Source organism: Phasianus colchicus, chromosome 5, assembly GCF_987193195.1.
Source record: "Phasianus colchicus chromosome 5, bPhaCol1.hap1.1, whole genome shotgun sequence".
NCBI lineage: Eukaryota > Metazoa > Chordata > Aves > Galliformes > Phasianidae > Phasianus > Phasianus colchicus.
The window spans coordinates 37,030,375-37,056,191 of record NC_143440.1 but is presented as its reverse complement, the minus strand read 5'-3'; the positions used below and the strand labels follow the sequence as shown (position 1 = coordinate 37,056,191).

General features: G+C 37.5%; 1 protein-coding gene across 2 annotated transcripts; it reads left to right on the top strand.

The window, feature by feature from the left end:
• Positions 1 to 2,229: 2,229 nt before the first annotated feature.
• Positions 2,230 to 25,051, top strand: SNX6 (sorting nexin 6). Of its 2 annotated transcripts, none has more exons than XM_031593801.2 (14): positions 2,230 to 2,317; positions 2,493 to 2,540; positions 7,789 to 7,893; positions 8,698 to 8,808; positions 10,350 to 10,471; positions 12,452 to 12,575; positions 13,934 to 14,029; positions 14,889 to 14,994; positions 16,836 to 16,911; positions 18,233 to 18,272; positions 19,381 to 19,467; positions 20,319 to 20,478; positions 21,168 to 21,253; positions 24,375 to 25,051. In XM_031593801.2, exons 1-14 carry the CDS (start codon positions 2,312 to 2,314, stop codon positions 24,426 to 24,428), a joined length of 1,221 nt encoding a protein of 406 aa, XP_031449661.1. In that variant the 5' UTR covers positions 2,230 to 2,311; the 3' UTR covers positions 24,429 to 25,051. The 2 variants fall into 2 exon arrangements, with proteins under 2 accessions (XP_031449661.1, XP_031449660.1); XM_031593800.2 differs by having other exon boundaries at positions 2,490 to 2,540.
• Positions 25,052 to 25,817: the final 766 nt, after the last annotated feature.

The window sequence follows — 25,817 nt, the reverse complement described above, 5'->3', positions numbered from 1 at the left end:
GAAACATAATGTGATCCTACAGCCTCAGTGAAGGAGTATTGAACTGGGCCTTAAGAGCAGAACACTGAGAAGAGGTAGTGTTCTCTAGTCTGCTAGCCCAGTAACTAGGATGTCCGCATGGCAGATGTAGACTTGCATTCAGCTCTTAGTTCCAGTTCTGCTAGATGATCCAACATCACTCATTTTTAACGTTATGCACACTGACCTTTTCAGACTTCACTCACATCTGCCCTGAGAGTCACAGATCTTTGTATACATAGCAGCTCTTCTGCCATGAGGATGCCACTGATCAGGCAGAGGAAAAGGGGATTGTGGCCCAAAGAGTGAGCAGCAAGCATTGTGGTGTCAGGGGGGAGGAGCATGGAACACAAGTAGAGCAAGATAGGGAATGGGGATCAGTGCAGCACAAAAGATAGGTATCATGGGTAAGATTTCTGCTTCAGAGTTTTGGTGTCATTTTGTACTGAATACCTTCAAAGCCACAGTACTCTTGATGTTTTAGAATATGGCATTTATTAGCATCTGTGCCATCTGAGAACCACCTGAACTGCTTCCAAAGCTACACTGCAAAGGCATATAGCCTTTTTTTTTTTTTTTTTTTTTTTTTTTTTTTTTTTTTGTAGATGCTGCTAAGATGGTCATCCTGCTGAACTCATACCAGTCACTGTGGACTTCTCAGCAATCTGAACAAAGGAGTTGTCTTTTTTATTACTTGTAAAGCCTTTTCTCAATTCTTTGACTGGAGCACTTTGGTCATATAATAATAATTTAACAATTTAAAGAAATAAGGTAATTCTGTCACTGCTCTAAGTTTCTCCAGAAGATTAGGTCATTGTTAAGTGGAGTGGTAGCATGGCACTGAGCACAGACTGTGCACAGAACAGGATGTTGTTGCGTGCAGGTAAACCTGCATGGATCAGCTTCCTGCATAACTCAGGCTATACCTTTTCAGCATGACCAGACTGGTATTTAAACAGAGATCACATACTGTTTCTCAGATTCCTGTAAAATCTTTTTAATTCTCTCAACCTGAGCAGTAAGTCAGTACTGCACATGTCTGTCTCAACACAGAAATTGACTGAGCACATGAAAAGTGTTTGAAGAATTCTGAATCACACCCAAAAAGCATCATAAAAGCATGGTAAAAGCATGGCAAAAGGCCTTTCCCCACACACAAAGAAAAATTTCCCAAAGAGAATTTCCTTTTTCTGAATTCTAGGCACGTTTCTAAGCCCCGTGGAACTCAGAATGCTTTCTCTTCATTTATCCTATGGCTGTAGGAATAGGATTTCTGCAGGTGTAGTTTTCTGATCGGCTGAGGCCCACCTGATCCTGCGGTGCTGCTGGAGGTGATGGCCCCATCCCGTTAGTGCTCATCTAGGTGTGGACTTGGCTGCATTGCAGAGTCAGCTAGGATGAAAAGCAGCCACTCGCTGCCGGGTTAATTTGCAGCTGGATCAATTCCCTCATCTGCCTGCATGCCCAGGGGTTGCTAACGTCCATACTTGCCACCATCTCTCAGCAACCGCACAGGCTCAGCTCGGATCAGTTTAGGCTGATCGTAAAGCCCCACCCTGAGGCTGTTTCTTTGCTGTTCTGGCTGATTCACCCACAAAGGCAGCCCGGCCCCGGAGCCCTGCCCTCTGCAGCCCTGTTCTTTGCACTGTTCCTTGCACTGCTTGATGCTGGTGCTTTCCGCAGTCATTCAACGAAGGGGCGTTTATCAGTCCCGTTTCTTCATCTGAAAGAAAGGCGGCCGTCAGCCATATAACTGCCCGTAAGCCGTTAGGGAATAACGAAGCGCTTTATTTCTAGCGCAGCATAATTGCACTGTCATTTTCACGCGTGCTCCCACAAAGGTACGGTGCTGCGGAAGCCCGTCTCTCGTGGAAATTACAGCTACGGACGAAGGTCAGGGACGAGGCAGACAGCGCTGCCTGCTTCCAGAGGTTCTGCTGCCTCGCTCCCTGCGCTCCGCACGCGTGAACAAAGCCACGCTGCCATCAGCAAACCGAGCACAGAAAGCAGCGCGTGGAGCGACGCGCCAACCAGGGAGCGGAAAGGCGACGGCGCTGCGACAGGCCGCCGGCGCTCTGCCCGCGGACCCCAGCTCCCCCCGCGGGCCGACCGCCCCCGCCTCGCCCCCGCCCGCACGGCAAAGGAGGAGGGGCCGGCGGGGCGCGAGCCGCCCGCACCCACCGCTCCCTCGCGAGAGGCGCCGCCGCCCCGCCCCCGCGCGCAGCCCCGCCTCGCCGCTGGGCTGCGGGCGGCCTGGCGGGGAGGGCCGGCGGCGGGAGCGCGGCGAGCAGCCATGATGGTGGGTGCCCGGGCGGCCGGGGCGGGGGTAGGGGCCGGGCGGGCAGGCGGGCGCGTTCGGCCTGTCGCTAACCTGTGCGCTTCGTCTCTCCCCCATCCCGCCTTCCTCCCTCTCGCCGGCCGTGGCCCGCGCTTGTCCTCGGCCCGCGCCGCCTCCTCCTCCTCGCGCCCAGCAGGAAGGCTCTGACGACGGCCCAGATTTCCTCTCGGAGGAGGATCGAGGTGTGAGTAACGCGGGGTGGCACTCGGGGAGCGGGGGCGGTTTGGCCTCCGCGCCGTGGGCTCGAGGCCTGGGGCGGCCCCGGAGGACGGCCTCCCCCGGGCGGGGCCCCCCGCGCGGGTGTTTTGCTGTGATTTACCCTCGTCGCGGTCCCCGCGTTTCTAGGGGCAGCTGCTGGGGCTTTTGCTGGAGGGCCTGGGCACATCCGTGCGTGCCGCCGGCGCCGCGCTCGCTGTGCCTCCCCGCCTCCGCGCGAAGCCGGGCGGCGGGTCTGGGGCTGTGCGGCCCTGCGCGGGGAGCCACCGCGGCACCCTCTGCTCTCCTCAGGCCCCAGGGTTCCCGTGGACAACAAAGGGGCGTTTGCATTGCAGGCTGGCATTGCCTAATAAGCTCCTTATTGAACAGAAGTTCTGTTGTTGGGAGCGGGTGTCACGGTGATGTTCCTTACTGAGAAAACGCTTCTCTGACCTGCTCTTCTGGCCTCTGTTTATCTTCTCACATTCATCTTTAACTTCCGTGTCTAGGTTAAACAACAAATAGGCTAATCTGGTGTGGTTCATTCAGGCTGACCTATCAGGTGGTATCTTGAGAAGGACTGGGTGAGATAGGAGAGCAGCTGCTGGACAGGATGGCAGGGATTGACTTGGTTGCTGCTGCTTATTACAGGAGCTGTGTCTACTACGTTGTTAAAGACATCAAATCTGAACAACTCCATTGGTGATGTACGTCACACTCAAACATCAAGCGTAATGTTCAGTACCTTCTGATTTTTGACTGTAAGCGTGTGGTAGGAATTAAGTGTATTCTGTATATCCTTATATAGGCAGATAATTCTGTATATCCTATATAGGCCGATAATGTTAGAGCAAAGGGGAAGATGCTTTAAACTGAAAAAGGGAAGATTTAGGTTAGATGCTAGGAGGAAATTTTTCACTCACAGGGCAGTGAGGCATTGGCAGAGGCTGCCCAGAGAATCTGTGGGTACCCCATCGTTTGAAGGTGCTCGAGGCCAGGCTGGCTGGGGCCATGAGCAGCCTGAAACTGGTGGGGAGCAGCCCTATCCATGGCAGTTGTTGGGGCTGGGTGGACTTCGAGGTGCCTTCCAACCCAGGCCATCCTGTCTTCCAATTCTTCAGCCCTAGTTTGGAGAGGGTTTGAATAATATTTCACGTGTGTTTTCTTTGGTAATTAGGAACAGTACTGAAGTGCATGATTAGGTTGTTTTTTGTCTGAGGATGTAGATAGAATGTGTAAAACTTTCTTGATTGTGTTTTAATTTTCCCTTTGAGGCCCCAAGTAGTCAGAGTTCACAACGTAATTTTAAAGCCATTAGAACTCTCTTAGCAGTCTTGTTTGTGCTGTTGGACGACTTACATCATCTCAGTTGGCCAAGCGCAGTCCTCTCTTTCTTTCTTTTTCTTCCTCTCACTTCATCTAGCATCCAACACTGAGGAATTAAGCAGTGTCCTCCATTCTCCAGCTTTGGTTTCTTATTTTCAGTCGTGCTTTTTTTTCCCCTTCACACTATGCTCTGAAAATCCCTGGGTTTAAAACATAGGCTGATCATGATACAGAAAACGTCATCAGAAGCAACACTAGCAGTCTGTTCATGAATAGGTTTGTTGTGCTCTTATCTTCAAAACCCTAACGTTTTTCTCAGCAGTAGTAAAAATAAACAGCTTTGCATAGAGCATTTTCCTAGTTCTGGTTTGTTGCCTTCCTCTTTTTGTCATTCAGAAATGGTCAGTCGAATCTTTATTTGAAAGCGTGAATTACAATTTCTGGTTAGAGTAATTAGCTTTTAGTTTTGGAAACAAGTATTCTTTCCTCTCTGTAATTCAGAAATTAACAACTGTACTTTTAAATCTTCAGTACGGTGTTGGTCAGTTACAGATGTGTAAGTTTGATGTGAGGATGATGGGATGAAAGGAAAGCTGGAATTTATGCTGATGCCACATAAAACAAATTCTCTTAACAGTTGCATTATACCATATGGAGGAGACTTTTCTGGGTGATTGTAAAATAGAGCACTGAGAATCGTCTTTGAGGAAGTAGAAGTGGGTGGTCTGTAGAAGAAACTGCTTATAAATAGTTTTCATAAAATGAACTTGTGGGAACAGCTTTTCTAAATCTTGCTTAGGAAGATACTATTGAGTCCACTGAGAGTAACTCAGTTCCTGGTTGTATTTTGTTGTGTGATCTCTCTAATATAAACAACAAGCGTTTTAGAAGGGTGGCGTAGTATTGCTCTACTATTACTGTTATGTGTATTTCATATCTGTGTATACCTCAGCTGACTTGGCTTATGCTCTTGTGTACTCATTTGGAGGAAGCGCGCTATCCCTTAGAACAGGTCTGTTAGAAACTTGATGCTGCGGTGAGGCTTGGTGTTCCTCTGTTGTAAAGTATTGTTTATTTCTCTTGCTTTGTGTATTTATCTGCCTGTAAAGAATCAACTGAAGAAAGGATCCTTGGTCTCTAACCTTTCTGAAAGCTAAGGGCGTTGTAGTTGTTGTTGTTGAAGGAAGACATTGCCTAGGAATGTAAGGTTTGGTTGTTTCCCTTGTCTCTACCAGCTTCTTTTTCTAATCGTATTAAGTCTAACTGGTCCTTAAACAAGTACTTAGATGCTAAATCTTCTTCAATTGCACTGCATTGTCTTAGTACTGTAACATCGTTTAGCCCTGTTTGGCTTCTGGTGTTTTCTAGACTTTCAATAAAAAAGGGACTTTGTTTGTATAGCACAGGAAACTGCAAAGCAGCTAAATTAACTTAGCTTAGGTTTTGCAAGACATTCAGCATAAGTGTAGAGCATGTATGTAAGCATAGAATGATTGTGCTGTGCTTTATTGGATTGAGAGGGGAGGGAGCAGAAAGGAGATGGAGGGACTTGTCCCACCCATATTTCTTTCCAGAACTTAAAATAGTTTCATTTTGGTCCAAATCAAACTTTGGAGAGTTTTGTAGCATTTTGTTTCATTTCCTATTCTGTTCGTGACTCAGAAACTACCAGTTGGTGGGAGCTTTCTTTTGGAGTAGTGATGGAGAGATTGCTTAAGTTTGTTGTGTGATGATGTTGTGATTTTAATTCCCAGTAATACAATATGAACGGTTGTGTCATATGAATAAATTTAGAGTCTTTCAACTTTGTGATTGTCTTCGACACCTTTCATTGAATGCTTCATTACCATTGCAGATGAAAACGTTCCCTGTTGGCAGTCAGGCTGCATAGCATAATTTAACATGTGATTAAAATCTTCAGGATCGTTACAAACTTAACTCAGTATAAATCACACAATTAGTCTTTTAAAAATGTATGCTATGAGTGAAGTTGTCATGGTTAAGTTTGTTCTTCCTTTTCTCAGTGGAGATGAGAATTTCCTTTTGAATGTTGTAAATAGTGCAAATGGTCCCATAGGAAATGCTGCTCTAGATGCTGCATAACCTCTTGTAACAAATATGAAGAGCTGTTTTACAGAATTGTAGAATTTTGTACTTTACCATTTTTGTTAGAAAGGAAAGCAAAATGTTTTAATAGAAATTGTTATGACCTGTGAAGGAATAACAATTAAAAAAAAAAAAAAAAAAACAACAAAAACCAGCATTGTGATAATCCAGATTATTTTCTGAGACTACTCAGCTGTGCTCCTTCTGTGGGACTGGAGAGAACAAGCAGTGCATCAAACAGTGCAACCACTAAAAAACTTTCTTACAAGCTGGGAAATTGTAGTGTCCTGACATAAGGCCGAGTTTGGTATGTCAGATTATATTTTTCTTTCCTAAATTAGATCTAAGGGACTTCAGAAGCACAGTAGGAGCTGAGAGATTCTTCTTCATAGATGTGATGTGCAGTGGGTCACTGCATGCTAATGTCACATCTTTGTGTGAGGCAGTAACCTCTGAACTTGAGAAAACAAAACAAAAATCCCTGTGTCATGTGTGGGAATGTGTCACTATGTAATCACTTCCAGCTTTGCTGTGAGGAAGAAAATTCTGCTGGTGAACCAGCCTTGCAGGGTACTCCAGGCTGTATGATTTGGCTTAGTTTAATACAGTAATTGTAAGCTCAAGTAGTCTGATTGCTGCTGCGTAAGGAGTGGAGTTGTTTGTGCACTGAGAGCAGAGTGGGAGCTGGCCACTGAAATTTGCAAGAGGTTTAAGGTAAATGATGGGAAACAAGGTGTGATGGTTGATGCTTCTGTCCTGATGTTTTTCCAGCATGTTGCAGAGTTCCCTTCAAAATTTGCTTGTGTGCAGCCTTTGTGCTGCACATTGCTGATAATTAATGCGTTTTTGTACTTGAGTATGGACTTCAGAATGCATTCCTGAGAAATCTTGTAGGAAAAAGTGCAACTTTGTATGGAAAAGCACTTTTATACTGAGGAACTTGGTATTTCTATAAATAAATACAACATGAAAGGAAACCGTTTCAGTAAAAAGTGAACATCACAAGCATGACGCTGAAATAATTTCTGGCACTGCAATTGTAGAAGACTTCTGATTTGGCCTTAGTAGTTGTAAAAATATTCAGAATGTTGGTTGCTCATGACTGAAATTGTTATGGGACAAATTGCTTTAAAACAGGAGTCCAAGTAAGGTGAAGTTAGTTTCCCTGAGTAGTGGTGAAGCCTTCAGTCTAGCTACTACCAGGAATGGCCTCTTCTGATCGCTGTGCTCAGGTAGTTATCTTCTTTGTATTTGTCTGTATTTGATTGTCTTGCTGTCTTCTTTCATGACTTGAAGTATATTGTGGGAGTTCAGATTTCATGTCCCGTGGAAAAAAATAAAATAAAAAAACAGGGATTCCTAGCCTTATTACCATTTCTCATGCTATTTCTCAAGAGATTATCTTATTTTTTTCAGAAAAAAGATGTCCAAAAGGACAGTTCTGTGAACTTCAGAGGATTTTTTGTTTGTTTTTTGTTTAGCTCTTTTGATCTATCTGGGGCATCTTAAACAAAAGGTTAGTGTAAGACAGTGTGAGCAAACCAGCTCTTTAATAGCTCTTCCTTCTTTGAAATATAGGGCTTCTGTTTTTCTTGAAGGAGCCTTTATGACTGTTAGTTACTTCTTAATTACCTTACATGATTATTTAATGTTGCTCTTTTAAATGAATTATTTTCAGTCTTTTAAAGCTGTTCATCACTTTAGATTGGGGCTCTTCTCAAGGGAAGTATAAGGGAAATGCAATTAACATGTTTGTATGTTTAGCTGATATATATAAGCTAAATAGGTTCTTTCTCTTTGTTTAGCTTAGAGCAATAAATGTTGATCTCCAGACTGATGCTGCTCTGCAAGTGGATATCTCAGATGCACTCAGTGAGAGGGACAAAGTGAAGTTCACTGTCCACACAAAGGTAAAAGCCTGGGTTTGTGCATTGAACGTTTTCTTAGTTACAAAAAAGAAAACTTACTTAAACTGTGTTTATGAAGCAAGCGTAAAATATTCCAAAGGAGATGAGAGAACAGCATTATTTCATGTTTAAGAGACCATGTAGCAGTGGTGCTCAAAGAAATGATGACAAAAAATGGAAGTTAAAAAAAAAAAAGTGTGGAATAAAGTAACATTCTTTTTTTGTACTGACATGTTATCGTATGATTTCTATGCCTATTAATCAGCCTATTTGTAGGTAACCTCAGGATTTTTCAGAGTAGTTTTTTTTCTTAGGCTAGCCATGGTTTCAAATTCTAAAAATGCATTTCATAATGGAATTATATTCGAGTCATTTTTAATTACAGCTTGTTTTGACTTCTTTTTGTAAATTTGTTAGTTTATTGAGTGCAGAATCACAGAATAGTTGAGGTTGAAGAAGATCTTTTGAGATCACTTAGTCCCTTCTCCTCTCCCTACTTCCACCATCAAATGAGAGAAAAGCAGAGCAGGTCTCTTAAGGTTTGTCCAGTTGAATTTTGAATATCTTCAAGGGTGAAGACTGCACAATTTCTTTGGGCAAACCATTCCAATTGCTTGATGCACTAATTGAGATGGAGTAATTATTGCTGTATGAGCTTTTGGTAAAATACTTGCCTTGATGCTAGAGTTATTACTATTATTATTTTACAGGGATATACTTTGATATTTTTTTTCAGGATTCTTTTAATATAGTAATGAAAAACTGTTCTTTGTTGTTTCACAACTCTTCCTCCTTTGCCCTTTCCAGAGCTCCTTACCAAATTTCAAACAAAGTGAATTTTCCGTTGTTCGGCAACATGAAGAGTTTATTTGGCTTCATGATTCCTTTGTGGAGAACGAGGACTATGCTGGCTATATTGTAAGTATGACAGTTCCTTTGTTTTATGTGTGCTGGTTTCTGTGGACATGAGAAGTACTCAAGGCTGCTTTTAAATCTGGTGGAAACAGCGGGTGTTTGTTCCTACTAAAATGAGATCAGATGCTTTACTACTTCATTTTATACAATTACACAATTTATGTTTAAAGCAAACTTGGAGGAAAATTACTGTGGTTGTTATTGTCTTTTAATACTAAGGAGTGAGTAGCTTAATCTATATCCTAGCATATTTTTATTCTACAGTATTGAAGTGTGGGAGACTGTATAACTTGGTAATATTGTTTTTGTAAGCTAATGTTTAACTTAGTTGAGAGCTTCATGTTGCCTTTGTTTTATCTGGAATGGCAGAGTGCAGTAACTGAGCACTAGTAATTAGGCTTTTTCAGTTTCCATTTTGAAGATCATTTTACCATAAAACAGTTTGAGGGGGAAAAAAAAACTAAACCCACTTTAAAAACCATCCAGAAGTACAGAGCACGTTAATACATAAGTTAACAACTTAATGTTTTGTTATTTATTTTATGCATCCAAGGAAGATATGTCCTCAAAATAGTCACCTTATAATGGGATGCTTATTAAAAATGGATGCTGCTGCTCATACTTTAGTTATGGATAGAAATATTACTATCCTGGTGTGAAAGTTAAGTGTTTGTGTTTGGGTGAGAGGGTCTACTGATTCAGTTGGTAAATGTATTTCTAATTGACTAATTGTTACAATTCTGATAATCTGTGATGTCATACTATTCTTGAGCTAGTCATTTTTAGTAAGAGCTATTGGGAGTGACTGGGCTTTGATCTCTAGTAACTAGTTTTCAACAGTTGTCTGAGTAAATTCTGGATTTTACTAGTTCTGTAATTCATTCATGTAATGGAAAAATATCAATGAACTTAAATTTGAACACATTTTAGCTTTTTGTTCTATTTCTCTTTATTCATAGCAATTCAGGATCAGTTTGTCTGCAGTGTTTTCTCATTCAATACTGTTATGACAAGAGCCTGGGGACTTGTTTGTTATGTGCTTTGTTATTTCAACAGATATATCTTTAATGTCAGCAGTGCCACAAGAAAAAACTGGTTCCTGCAAGCAGCAGAACGTAGGGCTTTTTTATTTAATAATTTCGGGAGTTATAAATGGTGTGAAAGAAACTGTAGAATTCTTTCTTTCTTTGAAGAAGAAACAATCCATACCAAATAACCTAAACCAAAACTGATTGTAAAAGAACAATTTTGAGTTTTAATTCCTTGCATTGGGAAAGCTAGGTATTGCTTGAATTCTGTTGAAATTAAACTACGAAAGCCATTTAGTTAGCTCTTGAGTAATCTTCAAGGACATTTGGTGAAAATTGGCACACTAATTCCAGATATCTAACTCATTCATGAGAGGATTTATCCATAAATGCTTTAATAAATGACAAAAGAGAGAGCCATATATTAAAAAGCTGCAGGCAACTTCTCAGACAAACAGTATCCAATCAGTAAGGGAACAAAAGTTGAACAAATTAAAAAAAATTATTTGTTTCTAGATTCCACCAGCGCCACCCAGGCCTGACTTTGATGCCTCAAGGGAAAAATTGCAGAAGCTTGGAGAAGGAGAAGGATCGATGACTAAAGAAGAATTCACCAAGATGAAACAAGAACTGGAGGCGTATGTAGACTTGATTACTACCTTTTTTTTTCCCTTCAAATTTTAGTGCTGTTGGCTGTCCCATGTTTCTGATTTCACTGCAGTGGTTCTCTGTGAGATAAAAGTTTGAGAACCAAGGTTATCTTAGTGATCATGATCAGAGCCATTAGGAAAATTGTAGAAATCACTGCTTAGAAATTATGACTGTTTCACAGATGAGCTTCTGAAACAGGAAGAAAGTCAGCTTGTTCTTAAGAATTCTTTTATAAGGAAAAGAAAAACAACAACCTAGTTAGATCCCTTTCTTCACAGAGCACTTGGAAAGGGAGGAGGTAGCCCAAGTCTTTTTTATTTCTGGTGTTCCCCATTCTATAAATGTAACAAACAATAAGTTCTATGCATATAGTGATTGAACTAGGCATTTTTGCATGTGGTTGGTATTGTGAATGTAGATGCCAACCTTCTGTTCCCTAAGAAACACAGCAAGCAATTACTAGAAAATCTTTTTTTTCTTGAAATATTATTTTTTTTGCACAATGAGAATATACTTCCTGAAAATAGCATCTTCACATACTGCCAATTTAGCATGTATTGAAACATTTGAACTAAGTCGTCTTGTTCTATGTTGAGTTACACAGTGAACTTTCTCCTGGCTCCTTCTACTTTCCTTGTCATGCACTCACTTCTTTGATCTTTTTTCCTGTCATTGGTTTCAGTTTTCAAGTGTATATTTACACTGCTTCTAGACTACTTCTATCAAGAGCTCTGAATTGGCAAGAGAAGTACATAGAACTCTTAGAACTGATGTTTTCTCTCCAAACGCCAGCAGCTGTGAGCAAATATCTTAAAACTCTGTGTTAGTGTTGCATACCACATAATTTATAGCAGAGTAGATATACACTTCGTATACAGAGAACTGGAAATTAGTAAAACACTACATTTTAAAGAATCTGGTTTTCCAGCGGCCCTGATCATGATTCTCTTGTGGTCTGGTTAGGGGTTGGATAACACAGAAAACTTTGAGTTTCTTCTACTGCCACCTCCATCCTCTGCATCCTCCTTTTTTGTCTTCACTGAATGACTACTACTCTCACTGAGATCAAACATCTCCCAACACTGGCCCTGCTGGTTTGCTGGTATGTAAATCTTAACCTCCTCACACATAGTGGAAGCAAAAGTGTTATCATTTCACTGTTTGACCTCAGAATGGGGAAAAGAGCCCCTTCCTTGTTTCTAGAGAAGTTGCATCTTACTGATTGAATTTGCAGAGCAAAAAGAATTTTGGAAAACTTGTAGTAATAAAAATGCCATCCTCTTAATTAAATCACAAATGAATATTTCCTTGAGTTGGTTGATCTGAGCAACTACATAACTGTAAAGGTTAAATGTGATTGTTTTGGTTGTACTTACCAAAGGCACTTAATTTCACTTCTAGAACCACTGATTCTAGAATCAGTGAAGCAAGACATCCATGTAAGATTCTGCCTAAAAAGGCTAAGTACTTTATCACGGAATAAGAGGCTGCTATTTAAAGAGCTAACCAAATGATATGAATGTTGAAGTAAGGAAGGAGGGTGCAAATAGGCAAGGGGATGGAGATGGGGAGGAAGGAAATTGCGCGTCTGCTGTCTACTAACTAATGTATCTCAATTTCTTGACTTTTGTGAAGGCAGTGAAAAGGCACAATTGAAATTACACTTGCAGCAAACCTATCTGTGTGTGTTAGTATTAAAAATTAAATTGTATTTGAGTCTTCTTTAAAAATCTATCAGTAATATGTTAGGACTTTGAATTTCCCCCTCATATTAACGTTATACTATTTGTTTTTATATGTGTGTCCATATATATATATATATATATATGTATCAGAATGATAACCTCTACTATGTCAACTTAAATTTTGTGTCCTTACTGAGGATCTCTTAAAGCTTCTCATTGGGCTTACCTCAAATTTTATTGCTTCAAGTGAAATTCTTAATCTGTTCTGTTTTTTGTTTTCAGCGAATACTTGGCAATATTCAAGAAGACGGTTGCAATGCATGAAGTGTTTTTGTGTCGTGTGGCAGCACATCCTATTTTGAGAAAGGATTTAAATTTCCATGTCTTTTTGGAATATAATCAGGACGTGAGTATTGAAAACTAAATTGCTGGCAAGAAAAATCAAGATGTACTTTTATGGTGGTGTGGAAAATTGATTAAAAAAGCATTACCTCCTGGAGCAAATTGCATCAGTTCCTTCATACTTGACATATTTGTATTTTAAGTTACAAGTTCATTAATGTCTGTAGGAGTTCATTCTTCTGCCGCCTGAGCAACCAAATACTCTAGTGTCAAAATAAAAAATATTAATGGGAATCTATTATGTTTTGGATTAAAAAGATTAGCTTTTTGCTGGTGATTTCATGTGGTGTTACAATTGTCTGTTCCTTGACTGAAACTTGGGGTGGGGTGTGGAGTTGGTGGAAAAAAAAAAAAACAAACAAAAAACAAAAACAAGCAACAACCAAACCCCAAACAACAACAAAAAACCCCACATCAGAAATTTTTTAGAATTTAGAACAATGGTTTAAATTCTGTTGCTTACAAAACCAGAGGATTTCTCTTAAAGCGTTATGATAAAGAAAACTCCTCCTCCTCTCTTTTTTTTTTTTTTTAAATAATGTCGGTGAAACTAATTTTTTTCTGGAGGTGTAGATTCTGTGGCTGTCCAAAGAATCTTATCTTATGTTTTATATTGAGTTATGTTATATACTGAGTTGTTATCTGAGTTGATTGAAAGGAATCTGTCTGAGTTTATAGTAGCTGCTTGGTGGTTGCTGGTTCTGCAAATGTATTTTAGTTGCTTTTTTAAAATTGCAGAAATCAACATTGAATGTTGAAGTAGAAATTTTGGCAAATACTGGTTCGACTGAGTACATACTTACCTTCAAAATGTGTTACAGAGAATCCTCTTATTATTTGACTTAGAAATGCCAGCTTTTTAAGGAGCCCAGTTTTCTCAAACTTGACAAACTTAAATGGGCAGAAAAAGTGTGAGTAGACTGAAACCAGCTTATCTTCAGTGCTGTGAGGGATTAATGCTTCTCGTTTCTCAAAGTGAGAGACTTGTCATTCTATGCTTAGAAGAGCAAAATCTGGTATATATAACTCAAGTTATACTATCCATGATAAATACTGTATTATTGATAACTGACATGCATGTCATTAATTTGATATCATATATATTTGCTAGAATATTGCTGAATTGTATTTTATTTAATGGAAGAATATGATAGGTATGAAGGACAGTAATAAATCAGAGTAGTCTGATTCTGGGTGTGTGCTGCTCTATTTCCTTTAATGCAGAGCTTGGGTAAGTAGAGAGCAGGAAAACTGGTTTAGAAGCAGCAAGCTTTGGTATGTCTTTCTATATTTAGAAGAAAAAAAAAGCTACTATTGCCTCCAGCAAATGAAATAACTTGATATATGAATTTGTTTTTTCAGTTGAGTGTTCGTGGGAAAAATAAGAAAGAAAAACTGGAAGATTTCTTTAAAAATATGGTTAAATCTGCTGATGGTGTCATTGTTTCAGGAGTAAAGGTAGTTGCTACTTAATGTATCAAAATTACAAATGTATTAACATTGTCTTTGTCTTCGAACGTTTCCTAATGTTGAAATAATGTTTTTATAACTAAAATACTGCAGAAGCAGTTTTTTTGCCTTTTTTTTTCTGGTATTAACTTTCCGTTTGCAAGCAAATTAATGGAGCTGAAGTTCCTAGTCATAAAATCTTGAATTTCAAATTTGCTGGACAGAAGGGGTAACACAGGATTAATTATGAGGTGGAAAAAAAATATAAAGTTCAAATAACCAGCAGTGGTTACTCAAAAAGCACGTTGTTCAAAGCCTGTATTGTAGTCTATTAGGTATTATTGGATATCCGTGCTATTTTAGAATTTTAGTTTAAGCCACATATCTTAAATGGTAATATGGTAGCAATTTAAATTTACCTACATTTGCGAACTTAAATCTGTCATAAAGGTCAGTGCTGTTAAGTTTGTGTTGTCTGTATTGTGACCATTTCATTTGCACAATTGAGTATCTTACTCTCCCATCCTGCCTTTTTCTTGGTTAGTGTCATTGATTAAGTGCCTGACATTTATCCTGTATTTCTATCAACAAAGTGATAGGTATTAGTGAACTGATTTTCTTCTCTTCTGCTTTAGTTACTTAGACGTTTGAAATGCTTGTCACAAATTTGTGATAAAACATGAGATCATGATTAAATAAGGAGTAAAACAGTTTACACTGTTTCATGATGTTTTAGATAAAAGCAGATTTCATTTCATGTCACAGTAACAGCAGTATATCCACGTTTTCTATGCAGTATATCACATTTTGCACTATACTGAATGAGTGAAATCTGAGTTTTTTTAAATTGTCTTTTTTTTTTTTCCAGGATGTGGATGATTTCTTTGAACATGAAAGGACATTCCTTGTAGAATACCACAACCGAGTCAAAGATGCTTCTGCCAAATCTGATAAAATGACAAGATCGCATAAAAGTGAGTTCTTTTTTCAGAAGGAGAGCTGTTCTAGAATGCGCAGAAGTGATTTGTAAGGAGCAATAGTTTTTACTTTTTAACAAGAAAAGATGAGTTTCTCACAGTATAGTCTTCTATTATTTTCAAAATTTAACCTTTGCTATAGCAGTCTGGATGGAGTATGAACAGCATATTTCAGTGCTGAAGGTCTCTTCAGTCCCTTTGGAGACAAACAAAACTTTATGTACTTTTTTTTTCTTGAAGATTGATTCTTAGTCTTTAAATTGTGAAGTGGGTAATAGAGCATTACTAGTGATTTTACTCCTAATGAGGTTGCTCTCTATTAGTTAAGCTTGTGGTTATCAGAGTGCAGTTTCTTAGCACACTAGGCATTGCATTGACTTACTGAGTAGCAAACTCCTGTTTGGGCTGTTAGTTATAGTCTGGGAGATCTGATTTCCATTTTTCAGCCTTCTAGACTGGGGATTGGAATTTGTATTCAGTAGCTTGGTTTGCAAGACCCCTTTTGTTGCTGAGGTGGAATTCTCTGATTAGTTGTTGATTTTTCTTCCAAAGAAGAAGCTAGCTAATGTCATTTTTTGAAGCTGTAGATAATTTTCTCAGTTGCTTTATGCCTATTTGAGGAAATAGGAAACCTTTGGTTTAGGAACATATAACTGTGTTTTGAGAAACTATGAAAAGCTTGACTTTCATTACCCTTGATTTCAGTTTTTTAGACTCAAACCCTATATGTCTATTGGCAACTTCTATCAAACAGCAGTGGGAATTCCCATAACTTGGGAAGCTTATTTTGGAAATGGGCAATCTGTAGTTCTTTGATAACACGTTCATGATATACAGAGAACTTCAAAGCTTACAGTGCAAATGTCTTCCTATTTCCAGCAGAAAATGTATTTGATGTTTAAGTGTGAAATAAAGTTGACATTAATTAACCTTAATTAACAGTTAATTAACCTTAACCTATAACAACCTTATACCCTTCTTCACTGTGACCAGCTACGCTAATTAGCTTGGGATGTATGGAGAAATAAATTGGATAGATGGTGACCCGCTCAATCTTTTGAACAAAAGTCAAAGCTTAATGATGAGAATTGCTTCTGAAGAAGCAAGAAAGAATTGATTCATATGTTTAGGGTAGTTCATCCAGAAACTTTTCAAATGTAAGCATTTCTGTAAACAACGAAAGCAAGAAAAAAAATATAGTTTCCTATTCATTGCTTGGATCTGTTGAGTTCGCACTAGAAGTTTTTAAAGAAGCAATCTGTGTGTAGATATCTCGCTAGTCAGATGAGGCAGCCTTCTTCACAAACTCTGCTTCTGATTTTATTGTTTAAAATGTTTTAACTCCAGTTCCTCTTCAACTAGTAACTAAGGGTTTCCTGAAAGTTAAACACATGCAAGAAAAATTGTGCATATAGCACTGTATTTTGGTAGTTCACAGTTGATATGCAGTGTAATACCCTAAAGCACATGGATTTTTCTTTTTTTTTTTTAAATAGTTCTGGACTTCAGATTCAAATTTAACTTTGAACATCAGCTATTGAATCTGTAAGTTTTCTAAATAAGCACAATAAACGTACTCAGCAGGTGCTAGTTGTAATTTATCTAGGGATATTCAGTACAGTCTTTGCAGTTTGGTAAGAGAGCCATGTTTGTTGTGTGAAGTTCATAATACATGACATAAATTAAATTTTATTTCTGTTTTTGTATTAAAGCATGCTCCTTGTAGGAGGAAAAACAAAACAAAACAAAAGCCAGAACACTCTTGAAGAAATAAAGGAACTTGATTTCCAGAAAGGAGAGAGATTAAATAGTAAAACTAGTGCTTGCTTTTTTCCTAGATGTGGCGGATGACTATAATAGAATTGGTTCTTCATTATATGCATTAGGAACACAGGACTCCACAGATATATGCAAGTAAGATTTTGTTAATAGCTTACGGGGGAATTTGCTAAGTAGCAGTCTTAATGATGACCTGCTGAGTTTGGTAGCACTCTTGTTATGAGAAGAATAGAATTTATTGCAGATATATCCTGTTAAGAGATTTTCTTCACTAGCATTTCTGTTCTTAATGTGAGACTGCTTTAATATTATTGCGTTTCCTGGGAAAAATGCCATTGTTTTCTGTAGTTTGTAGACAATGAGGGGAAGAGCCCTCACAGAACAGACAATGCCTCAACTCTCGGTTTTTTTAAAGTGTTTAAAGTGCTTCAGTGAATGCAACAAAGGTGTATCACAGGTCTGAGTGTACAGATTTCTTGGATGTTCCTGTAACAGCATCTTGAAAGATAACCTTGCTGTTCTGGCAACTTATTTACTGCCTTAAGGGAAGTAAAGGAATGGAAATTCCAAAAGCATTGAAAATAGCAGGAGGATTCTGTGTATGGATGTGTCTTTCACTCTTCCAGTAGTTTGCTTGAATGTGAACTGTTTGATATATCTGAAAGTAAAAATTAACTAGCTAAAGATGTTAGTTAATGCTTGTAAGCATTTAGTAGTGTTACAATAGATAGGTGTGTAAGAAAGGTGACTTTTTTTTGTAATTTTACCTGATTTATAATTTTATACTTCCAAATGTTGTGATACCTTACAGATTACTGTAATGATTATAAACAATTACTTTGCTTATAATAATGAGATTTAATGTAGTCTGTTAGAGTCTGTTAGGAATCACAACTCACACTGCTGTTTTCTGCATTGAACTGCAGCTCAGGCATTGCATAAAAGCAAGGGAGAGAGTGAGCACCTGTCTCCTGTCAAAAAGAAACTACTTTAATTCAGTCCGCTTTTGTACCAAACGTGTGTATCATCTCCTGTAATGAAGATCTGCTGTGCTTTTCAAGCTTACTGAATTTCAAGTAGGGCATGCATCATGTTTACTCTTTAGAGAAAAGTTATGAAGGACAGTTGGTAACTGTAGGACTGTTAATCAGGATGGTGGTGGTTTGGGTTTAATTTATAGAAGTTAAAGGATCTCTGAGGAGCTGTTCAATTATTCTGTAGTAAAATCCATTCCTACGTTACACTTTCTCTCTTACCTTTTCTGAAGTTGTACAGTTCCCAAATGTTTCAAACTGCAGTACTTCAAACTCTTAATGTTCTTTAGATTCTGTAAATGACATTTATAAGCAGTGCATTTACAGTCTTCATTGCCATACACAGACTGTGTTTTGATTTATAGAAAGCTGATTAGACTGTTCAAGTTAATATTGTAATATAAGCTCTTTCCTTCCTACAGGTTCTTTCTGAAGGTATCAGAATTATTTGATAAAACAAGGGTATGTATCTTGAAACCTTTGTAGATATATTCTTTGTATCTATCTTTGAAGTACCAGGATATCTTGCGTCAATTATGCATTAGGATGGAGATGTTTTATGGACGCTGTGATATTGAATATGTAAGCAGCATGCATTAGGGAATGAAAAAGCATAAATTTTCAGTCATCTGTAAAATGATTGATCTTTAGGAGTACTTGGTCTACTAAATATTTGGCAGTCTTCCTTTCTTCTGTGTAATAAGCTAGTAAAGGTGCCTCTGCAAATGCCTAGGCTGCTTTTCATACTTTGTATTGGTTATCATAAAACTTATTAAAGAAAAAAAGAAATGTAATCCTTAATTAAAAAAAAAGAAGTGGTCATGTTGCTTGTTTCTGAAGTTAAGACCTGTTTCTACAGATGTCACAAATCAGGAAATGTTTTGAATGAAAAGTGTTACTTTCCTAAACTGAAACAGTTGCATAGGTGTATGTAGGTACTTTGTAGTACAGTTGTATTGTGTACTTTGTATACAGTTGTATTGTATATGTAGGTACTTTGAAGGAAATGGAAATTCTGAAATTACTTGCTTTGATCTCAAATGTTAGTTTTTAGAATTTTTTAATGTAAAATTAAGATTTTAAAAATGCCCTTATGCACTCTAAGTTCACAGAGATATGTTTTAAGTGCAATAATGCAAAATACAATTTTACAGAGTAGTATTTTGAACCATTTATTGCAGTTCAGTTACAGTTGCTCTACTGGAGTAGAGCCTTAAAATTTGTTTTCATTTGATCTTGAAAACTACACTTGTACAAGTCTTCATACCAGATAAGTTTTTGTTTCTCTTCTATATTTTTTTTCCTAGTGTAAAATAATAATAGGAATTGGGAATAAAGCTTTTTTGTTTAAAATAGAAAGCCAGTTGTCACATTTTATTAGCAAAGACTAATACAATTTCCCTTTATGCACGTTTAAGAATTGTCTCACAAATGCATGATTAACTGTTGAAAAAGACAATGACTTGCACTGTTGCATAGTTCATATTGTACTTACATCCTACAAATATATGTCTGATATCTAGATGTTTAAATCGATGTTTTTACTAACTGTTTTGTTGTTTTTTCCCAGAAAATAGAGGCCAGGGTATCTGCTGATGAAGATCTTAAACTTTCTGATCTTCTGAAATACTACTTAAGGGAGTCTCAAGCTGCTAAGGTAAACTTATGTTTTGTGTTTGGTGGATTGGTGTCCTTTTTTTTTTTTTTTTAAGAAAGGGTGGGTGGTGGGAGAAATAGGCTGCTTTTTTTTTAATGGAGAGGTTGAAATAATACCACCTCCAGCCTGCTATTTTTCCTTCAACTGTACAAATTTTATCTCTGTTTTATATAAGAAATAGCAGTGCAGTTGTTTGGGCTGTATGAACCACTTGTCAAGGCTAAAACATGCAGTATAATTAAAAACAGAAGAGCACTTGATAAATTCTTCAAGCTGTAGACTGCAAGCAGATTTGTTTTGTTCATTTTAATATTGAAGATAAATACTCCAGGTTCTCTGCAAGCGCTGATAAAAAAAAAGTGGGAGATTGGATATTCTGTACCTAAAAAGACTCATTTTTATTGTTGCTTGATATAAGTAGAATATGGAAGCATTTGGCAGAAAGTGTCTGTATTTAGATCACACCAATAACTGCTGCAGAAAAAAAAATACTGCTATTTCTTGAGCTGTGTTTGTATTTCTGATCTGTAATCTAAATATAGTTTGTTTCTAATCTAAAAAGCTGTTAAATTTCCCATGATTGCCTTCTCTCAGACTTTTTGCAGTATCATCTAAGCCATCTGGTGCTAGCTTCTGTCAGACAAGATGCAGACCAAACAGTATTAAATTGCATGCCTGATCCAGCGTGGACGTTTCTGTGACTTGCAGGATGAAATACAATGTATGAAAATAATTTAGTTAGATATACAGGAAGAAAGGTTAATTTTAATCTAATTTTCTTTGTTACTTTGTATATGCTAAAATGTTTGAGTACATTAGTGTAAGTTCTGTATGGCCTTTATCCTTTATAGGATCTCCTATATAGAAGATCTAGGTCACTAGTGGATTATGAAAACGCTAATAAGGCATTGGATAAAGCAAGAGCAAAAAACAAAGATGTGCTGCAAGCTGAAACTACTCAGCAGATATGCTGTCAGAAATTTGAGAAGATATCTGAATCAGCAAAACAAGGTATTTGGGTAGCTTTTGATCATGTGTTACTACTTGAAAAATAATGGATTTTAAGTTACTATTAATGAGAATAAGATTTTGTTCTGCGTTTCCTAAGCAAGGGTGTTATTTTTTTAATTAGTATTTATTTATTTATTTTGGACAATTCAAATGATATTTTCCTCTGGTTCTGATAGCTTCATTTTGTTGTAATTGCTTGGCAGAGCAAAGTCTAGGTGCAGATTATTTTTTACCCCTCTCTTATTTGCGTAGACTAGGATATAAAAGGACAATTGCTAGCAGTAAAGGCAAGCCTGATATTTTTGAGTTCTGTTAAAATTTACCTTTTGGTTTTATGCAGTCTGTTGCAACAATGATATTAAAAAAGGGAGGGGTAATGAAATGATGTTTTACTGAAGATGTAGAGTTACAGTAATTGTGAAGGAAAGCAGTATTATTTACATGTTAGCCTCTTTCCTGGAATTGTACTCCTTTTTAGGCTTAGATTGTTGTGGGTAAGTAGTCATCTGACTCATTTGGGACAGATTTGTACAAGGTTCTTCTGTCTTCATCAGTTAAAGGAACTGTTTGACCCTGGAAATCTGGCTAATTATTCTTCTAGATGTGACATCACTGACCTCTTTCTTCTTGAAGGAAAGTCGAGGCACTAGCAATAATACTGTTAATGAATCCAATCTTATTTTATATAGAATTGATAGACTTCAAGACAAGAAGAGTTGCAGCATTCAGAAAAAACTTAGTGGAACTAGCAGAACTGGAATTAAAGCATGCTAAGGTAATTATGGTCCTTTTTTGGCCTTTATTTCAACTAGTTTTAAGCATTGAATGCTTGAATAACCAAAACACCTGTGTTAGTTATGTGTGATATATGCTCCTGCATCCAGGGAGAGGAGTTTGATGATAAGCATCTTCCAGAAAGGTAAACTTTCTACAACTTTCTTAAATAATAAGAATAATATTGGTAAAATATATCTGAGGGCCTGGTATGAATTGTCTTTAGAAAACTTATCCCTTTGAAGACAGTTTTGACTGCGGTTTTATGTTTCGCTAACTCTTTGGTATTTATTGCTTTAGCATGAGTACCTGCCAGTTTTTAAAATCTCATCTTATGATTTTTTTTGTGAGACAGAAAGTGTTTTCTCCTGTTATCCAGATGTTGGGCACTTGACAAGTAGGACAGACATAAGCATGAGATTGTATGAGACTTGTATGAAGTCAGGAAATAAAGTCAGATCAGTTCTGTGTGTACACTTTTGGAACTCTTTTTGCCTTTAAACTAAGCAATGCTAACAGAAGACTTTATTTTGCAGATGCATGTGTAGGTATACTTTATTAGCATATCAGACTTTTTAACAGTGGAGCAAGGGAGTGTTGAATTAAATTATTATTTTTTAAACAATTAGTATTTTAGGCCTGTTCTGTGTTTCTTAATAATTTCAAGCAGCTGTAGCTTACACGTGTTCAAGCATGTTGTGCAAAAGCTGTGTTTAAATCTACTCAGTATTTTACCATTGGATTTTGGGGCATTCTTTTGTTGTGCTTTCATGTTCAAGAAGGGAGGACTGATAGTCTGAAATTTGGTGAAACTTCTAAGGTATACTTAAAACATTTAGAGCCTTGGCTGCACTTTGTGTTATGACAGGAATTTTAACTAAACTACCTCCCTCAAAAAAAAAAAACCCACAAAGATTTTTCCACAAATCTGAATATATACTGTCTTGCCTTTATGGATTCTGATGTAAAAAACAAAAACACCTTGTTGCCTTACTGCCTTACTGATAACAGATGTCTGTTTGGAATTGGCAGAAGAAGGAAGTAAGCAAAATCTACAGCTAAGGGATTTGGTTAAATGCTTTGTCAGAAGTCCTTTGTTCCCTGCTTCTGCCACCACAGTTTACCAATAACTGTAATTTTTAGTGCTCAGGAATCTGAGTTGGTAAGAAATACTTTTCTGAATGTGAAATTGGAGGACTTTTGAGCTATGCTGGTGCAAGTCAGGTATATAAAATGTTGCAGCTAGAAAGAGCAATGGTGCCTCTGTTGTCCTTCGTTTACTATAACTTAAATAAGGTTATTGTTGTGAACTTCATAAACGTAATGAAAATGAATAGTGTGCCTGTGTGTCAGTAGGCTGTCATACTGAGACTGGAAATGACTGAGAACCTTTTTGTGCTATGTAGTAGCCCGTGAACTACAAATTATTTCATGCTCCTGCTGAACTGTAAAAAGATAGGCAAAAGATTACTTGTCATACTTCTGCTGTAGGTAACAGGCATGCAGTCCAGAAGTACTTCAAGCTGAAAATGAAATCCATTCCATTAATGACTTTGTTACTAACTAATAATTAACTGTTATAATAATAGAGCCTTTAGATTTATGAATCCTATACGCTGCAAAGATGGGCTACCAGGTCCACATACATCTCCTGTATATTGAGCTTGTTCATATCACAGAATTCAAACCAAGTGAAGCAGCTTGTGACTGCCCCCTACACTTATAAACACAAAAGAACAAAAAGCTACTAAAGCTGTAACTGAAATACGTCTTCTGAATAAGTCTGAAAAGGGTTCAGTGGACTTAAGTAGAAATCTTCTGTTTTAATGTAGTTAATTGCTTAATGTGGATTATAAAAAAACCTTACTAGAGGAGAGAGCTATGATTTCTGACCTTTTCAGGCAGAGAAACGAGTGTCCATATCTACCGCTTGGTAGGCTTTCAACTGTGAAAAAGTAAGAATTACCCATTCTTAAGTAGTTGTGTGGACAATTTATCAAGGATATGCAAATTACAGCTTTTGATACTGATTAATTACAGTTTTTTTTGTTTGTTTGGAGACATGTTTTCAGGTTAGTTTTTGGAGGATTTTTTTTTTTTTAAAGGAACCAGTTTCTCCCATGTTTACAACTCGGCATTCGGAGTGGTTTGTCTTTGTGTTTTGCCTGAATCTGATAGGAATTGCATTTAGCAGTTAATAATCTATTATTTCTTACAGAGAGGTTTCAGATTGGGGAACAAATATAGTACAGCTATTTAAGAGTGAACAGATGGTGACGTAAAGTGATCGAGTATAAATGAATGCACAAAACAATGTGAATACAGATATATATCATTTTCTTCTGTGAAGTATCTCCTGGCTTACCAGCAGTTCACCTGTGCATACTTGGCAGTGGTAGCTTTTTATCTGCTAGCTCTGTAAATTCAATTAGAAATCTGAAAGTCAACCTGGTAGAGTTAGAATGCTTTAAATATCATTTAAAAACTGACATACAAAATCTGTTTGGAAAGAAGGGCAGAACTTGACTGTAGAGATAAAACTTAGTTAATGTTCTAATAATGCTTTCTGTAGTCTCAGCCTTGAAACTTTTGTGGCTAAATCATGCAGCTAAGCATATCAATCTGGGGAGAAGTCTTTTATGCCCATCCTTGAAAAGAGCTACAAGCTGAAATGGCTGCTATCAGTAGAAGATTGCAAAGCACTGGTTAACACTCAGTGATAAAATCAGCATTCTTTGCATGAGTGCTTCTGTTTTGGGAATGATACTGCAGTGACAGAGTAATGGCAACTCTGTGTAAAGAATGAAAACTTTACAGCTTTGAACTTTTTTTGCTGAGACTGCTCTGCATAGAATAGTTGATATGGCTAAACTAGATCTTCTGTGAGAAACTTGTGAAAAAAACATGGAAATGGTAGTAGTGCTTATTTTTGAATTTCAAGTTTCATTTCATGACACAGCGTTCTTAAAGTCAACAAAAATCTTTTCCTTAAATGTCTTCACATATACTTAATGTGTATCTGTTTTCCCTCAATGATGAACGTTGTTGCTGTTTTAAAAAAATCATTTCTTGTACCTTGAATGTGGAAGGAAACGTGGTCATATTTTTCTGTATTTTTACAGGGTAACTTACAGCTGCTGCAGAGCTGCCTGGCAGTGTTAAATGGTGACACATAAGCTACGCTCCGTCCTCCCGCTAACAAGGGCTGCCCTCCTGGATTTTGTTTTCATGACTTTAAATAGGCATTTACAGTTCCCTGGAGAAATTGTTTGACAAAGTGCACATAAGTGAGCTCTTCCTTTAAAAAAAAAAAAAAGTTAAAGACCTGAAAGTAGCTCAAGACTATACAAAGCAACAGCTTACTTGTTATTCATGCATATTCATGTTTATTTAATCATTATATGCTTTCATTGTTCAGAAACCAAATGCTGTTTTTGTGAAACTAGCCAATATAATTATGTACATGTTATGAATACTATGATACAGCTGCCAATCATTTACCTTTGTAAGTAATTTCTGAAGTTCACCATTTGACGTACATTGTTCAAATGGCTTAACTATTGACCATTAGATATTTGACTATTGTTACTATAATGCATTGTATACACTGTCTTAGTTTTTTCCATTTACTGATATCAAGAAACTTAATCTTTTTTTCAATTGTGAACATTTCTTAGAAGTTTTGAAGAACTTTGTGTAACCTTTATAACTATGATTTAAAAGGAAAAGCAAATACATTAGTATGTTTGCCTTAACTTGTAGACTAATCCAATTATTGTAAAATAAACCATGAAATCAATGATTTTTCTAAAATTATGCAGACATTGTATCATCTATACGCTTAATATTTTCTAGTAAATCAGATTAAGTAGATTTTTGTTTGTTCATCCTGTAAAACAGGTACCAGATTGATTTGACATGAAGTATTCGCCTGGTAATTTTTCACTTGCATTCTCAGGTTTACCCATTTGCCTCTGTTCATCTGTGAGTTTCCTGTCAAGCATAGCTTTTTTTGACCTTAGTGCTGACTTTGCATTTTCTTTGGCAGAAGTGTTTTTTAAGGGAGCTAGCTGGTTTCTTTCCAGAAGGGGAAAATAAACTGGCAGAAGGGTATTCAGTAGAAAAGGTAATACTCCCCCACTTTGATAAAAATGAGAAGCTTTGCTTCAGAAAATAAGTAGTAAAGGCATACCCAATAAAGGAATGCCTGAACTGTATCTCCTTCTGCTAACTGGATTTAGAGCTCTGTTGTTTGAATTCATGGTCATTTGTTGAATGCTTTCTCTCTCTCCCTTGAACCACAAGTCCTTTCCAAGAGCTGCTGTTTTCTTGTATAATCTCAGAATGTCATAAAATTAGGCTTTACTTGATTAATTATTCATCACAGCGGGATTGCTGCTTTGTATGGGTTTGTAGCCCTTCAGCAGGGCAGCAAAATGCCAGTGAATGGCTTTTTTTTGTTTGGAGATGCCGACCAAATGTCAGTGGCTGTCTCTGTAATTACACTCTCCGGTACTGCTGCATGGAGGGCTAGGTTTATTTTCAAATAGGGTGAATTGCACAGT

What these genes read in the sequence shown, in the direction of transcription:
- SNX6 (XM_031593800.2), top strand. An exon ending in TCTCGGAGGAGGATCGAGGT is followed by an intron (nt 2,541 to 7,788) that starts GTGAGTAACGCG and finishes CTCTTTGTTTAG; the next exon opens with CTTAGAGCAATAAATGTTGA. An exon ending in ATCTGAATCAGCAAAACAAG is followed by an intron (nt 20,479 to 21,167) that starts GTATTTGGGTAG and finishes TATTTTATATAG; the next exon opens with AATTGATAGACTTCAAGACA.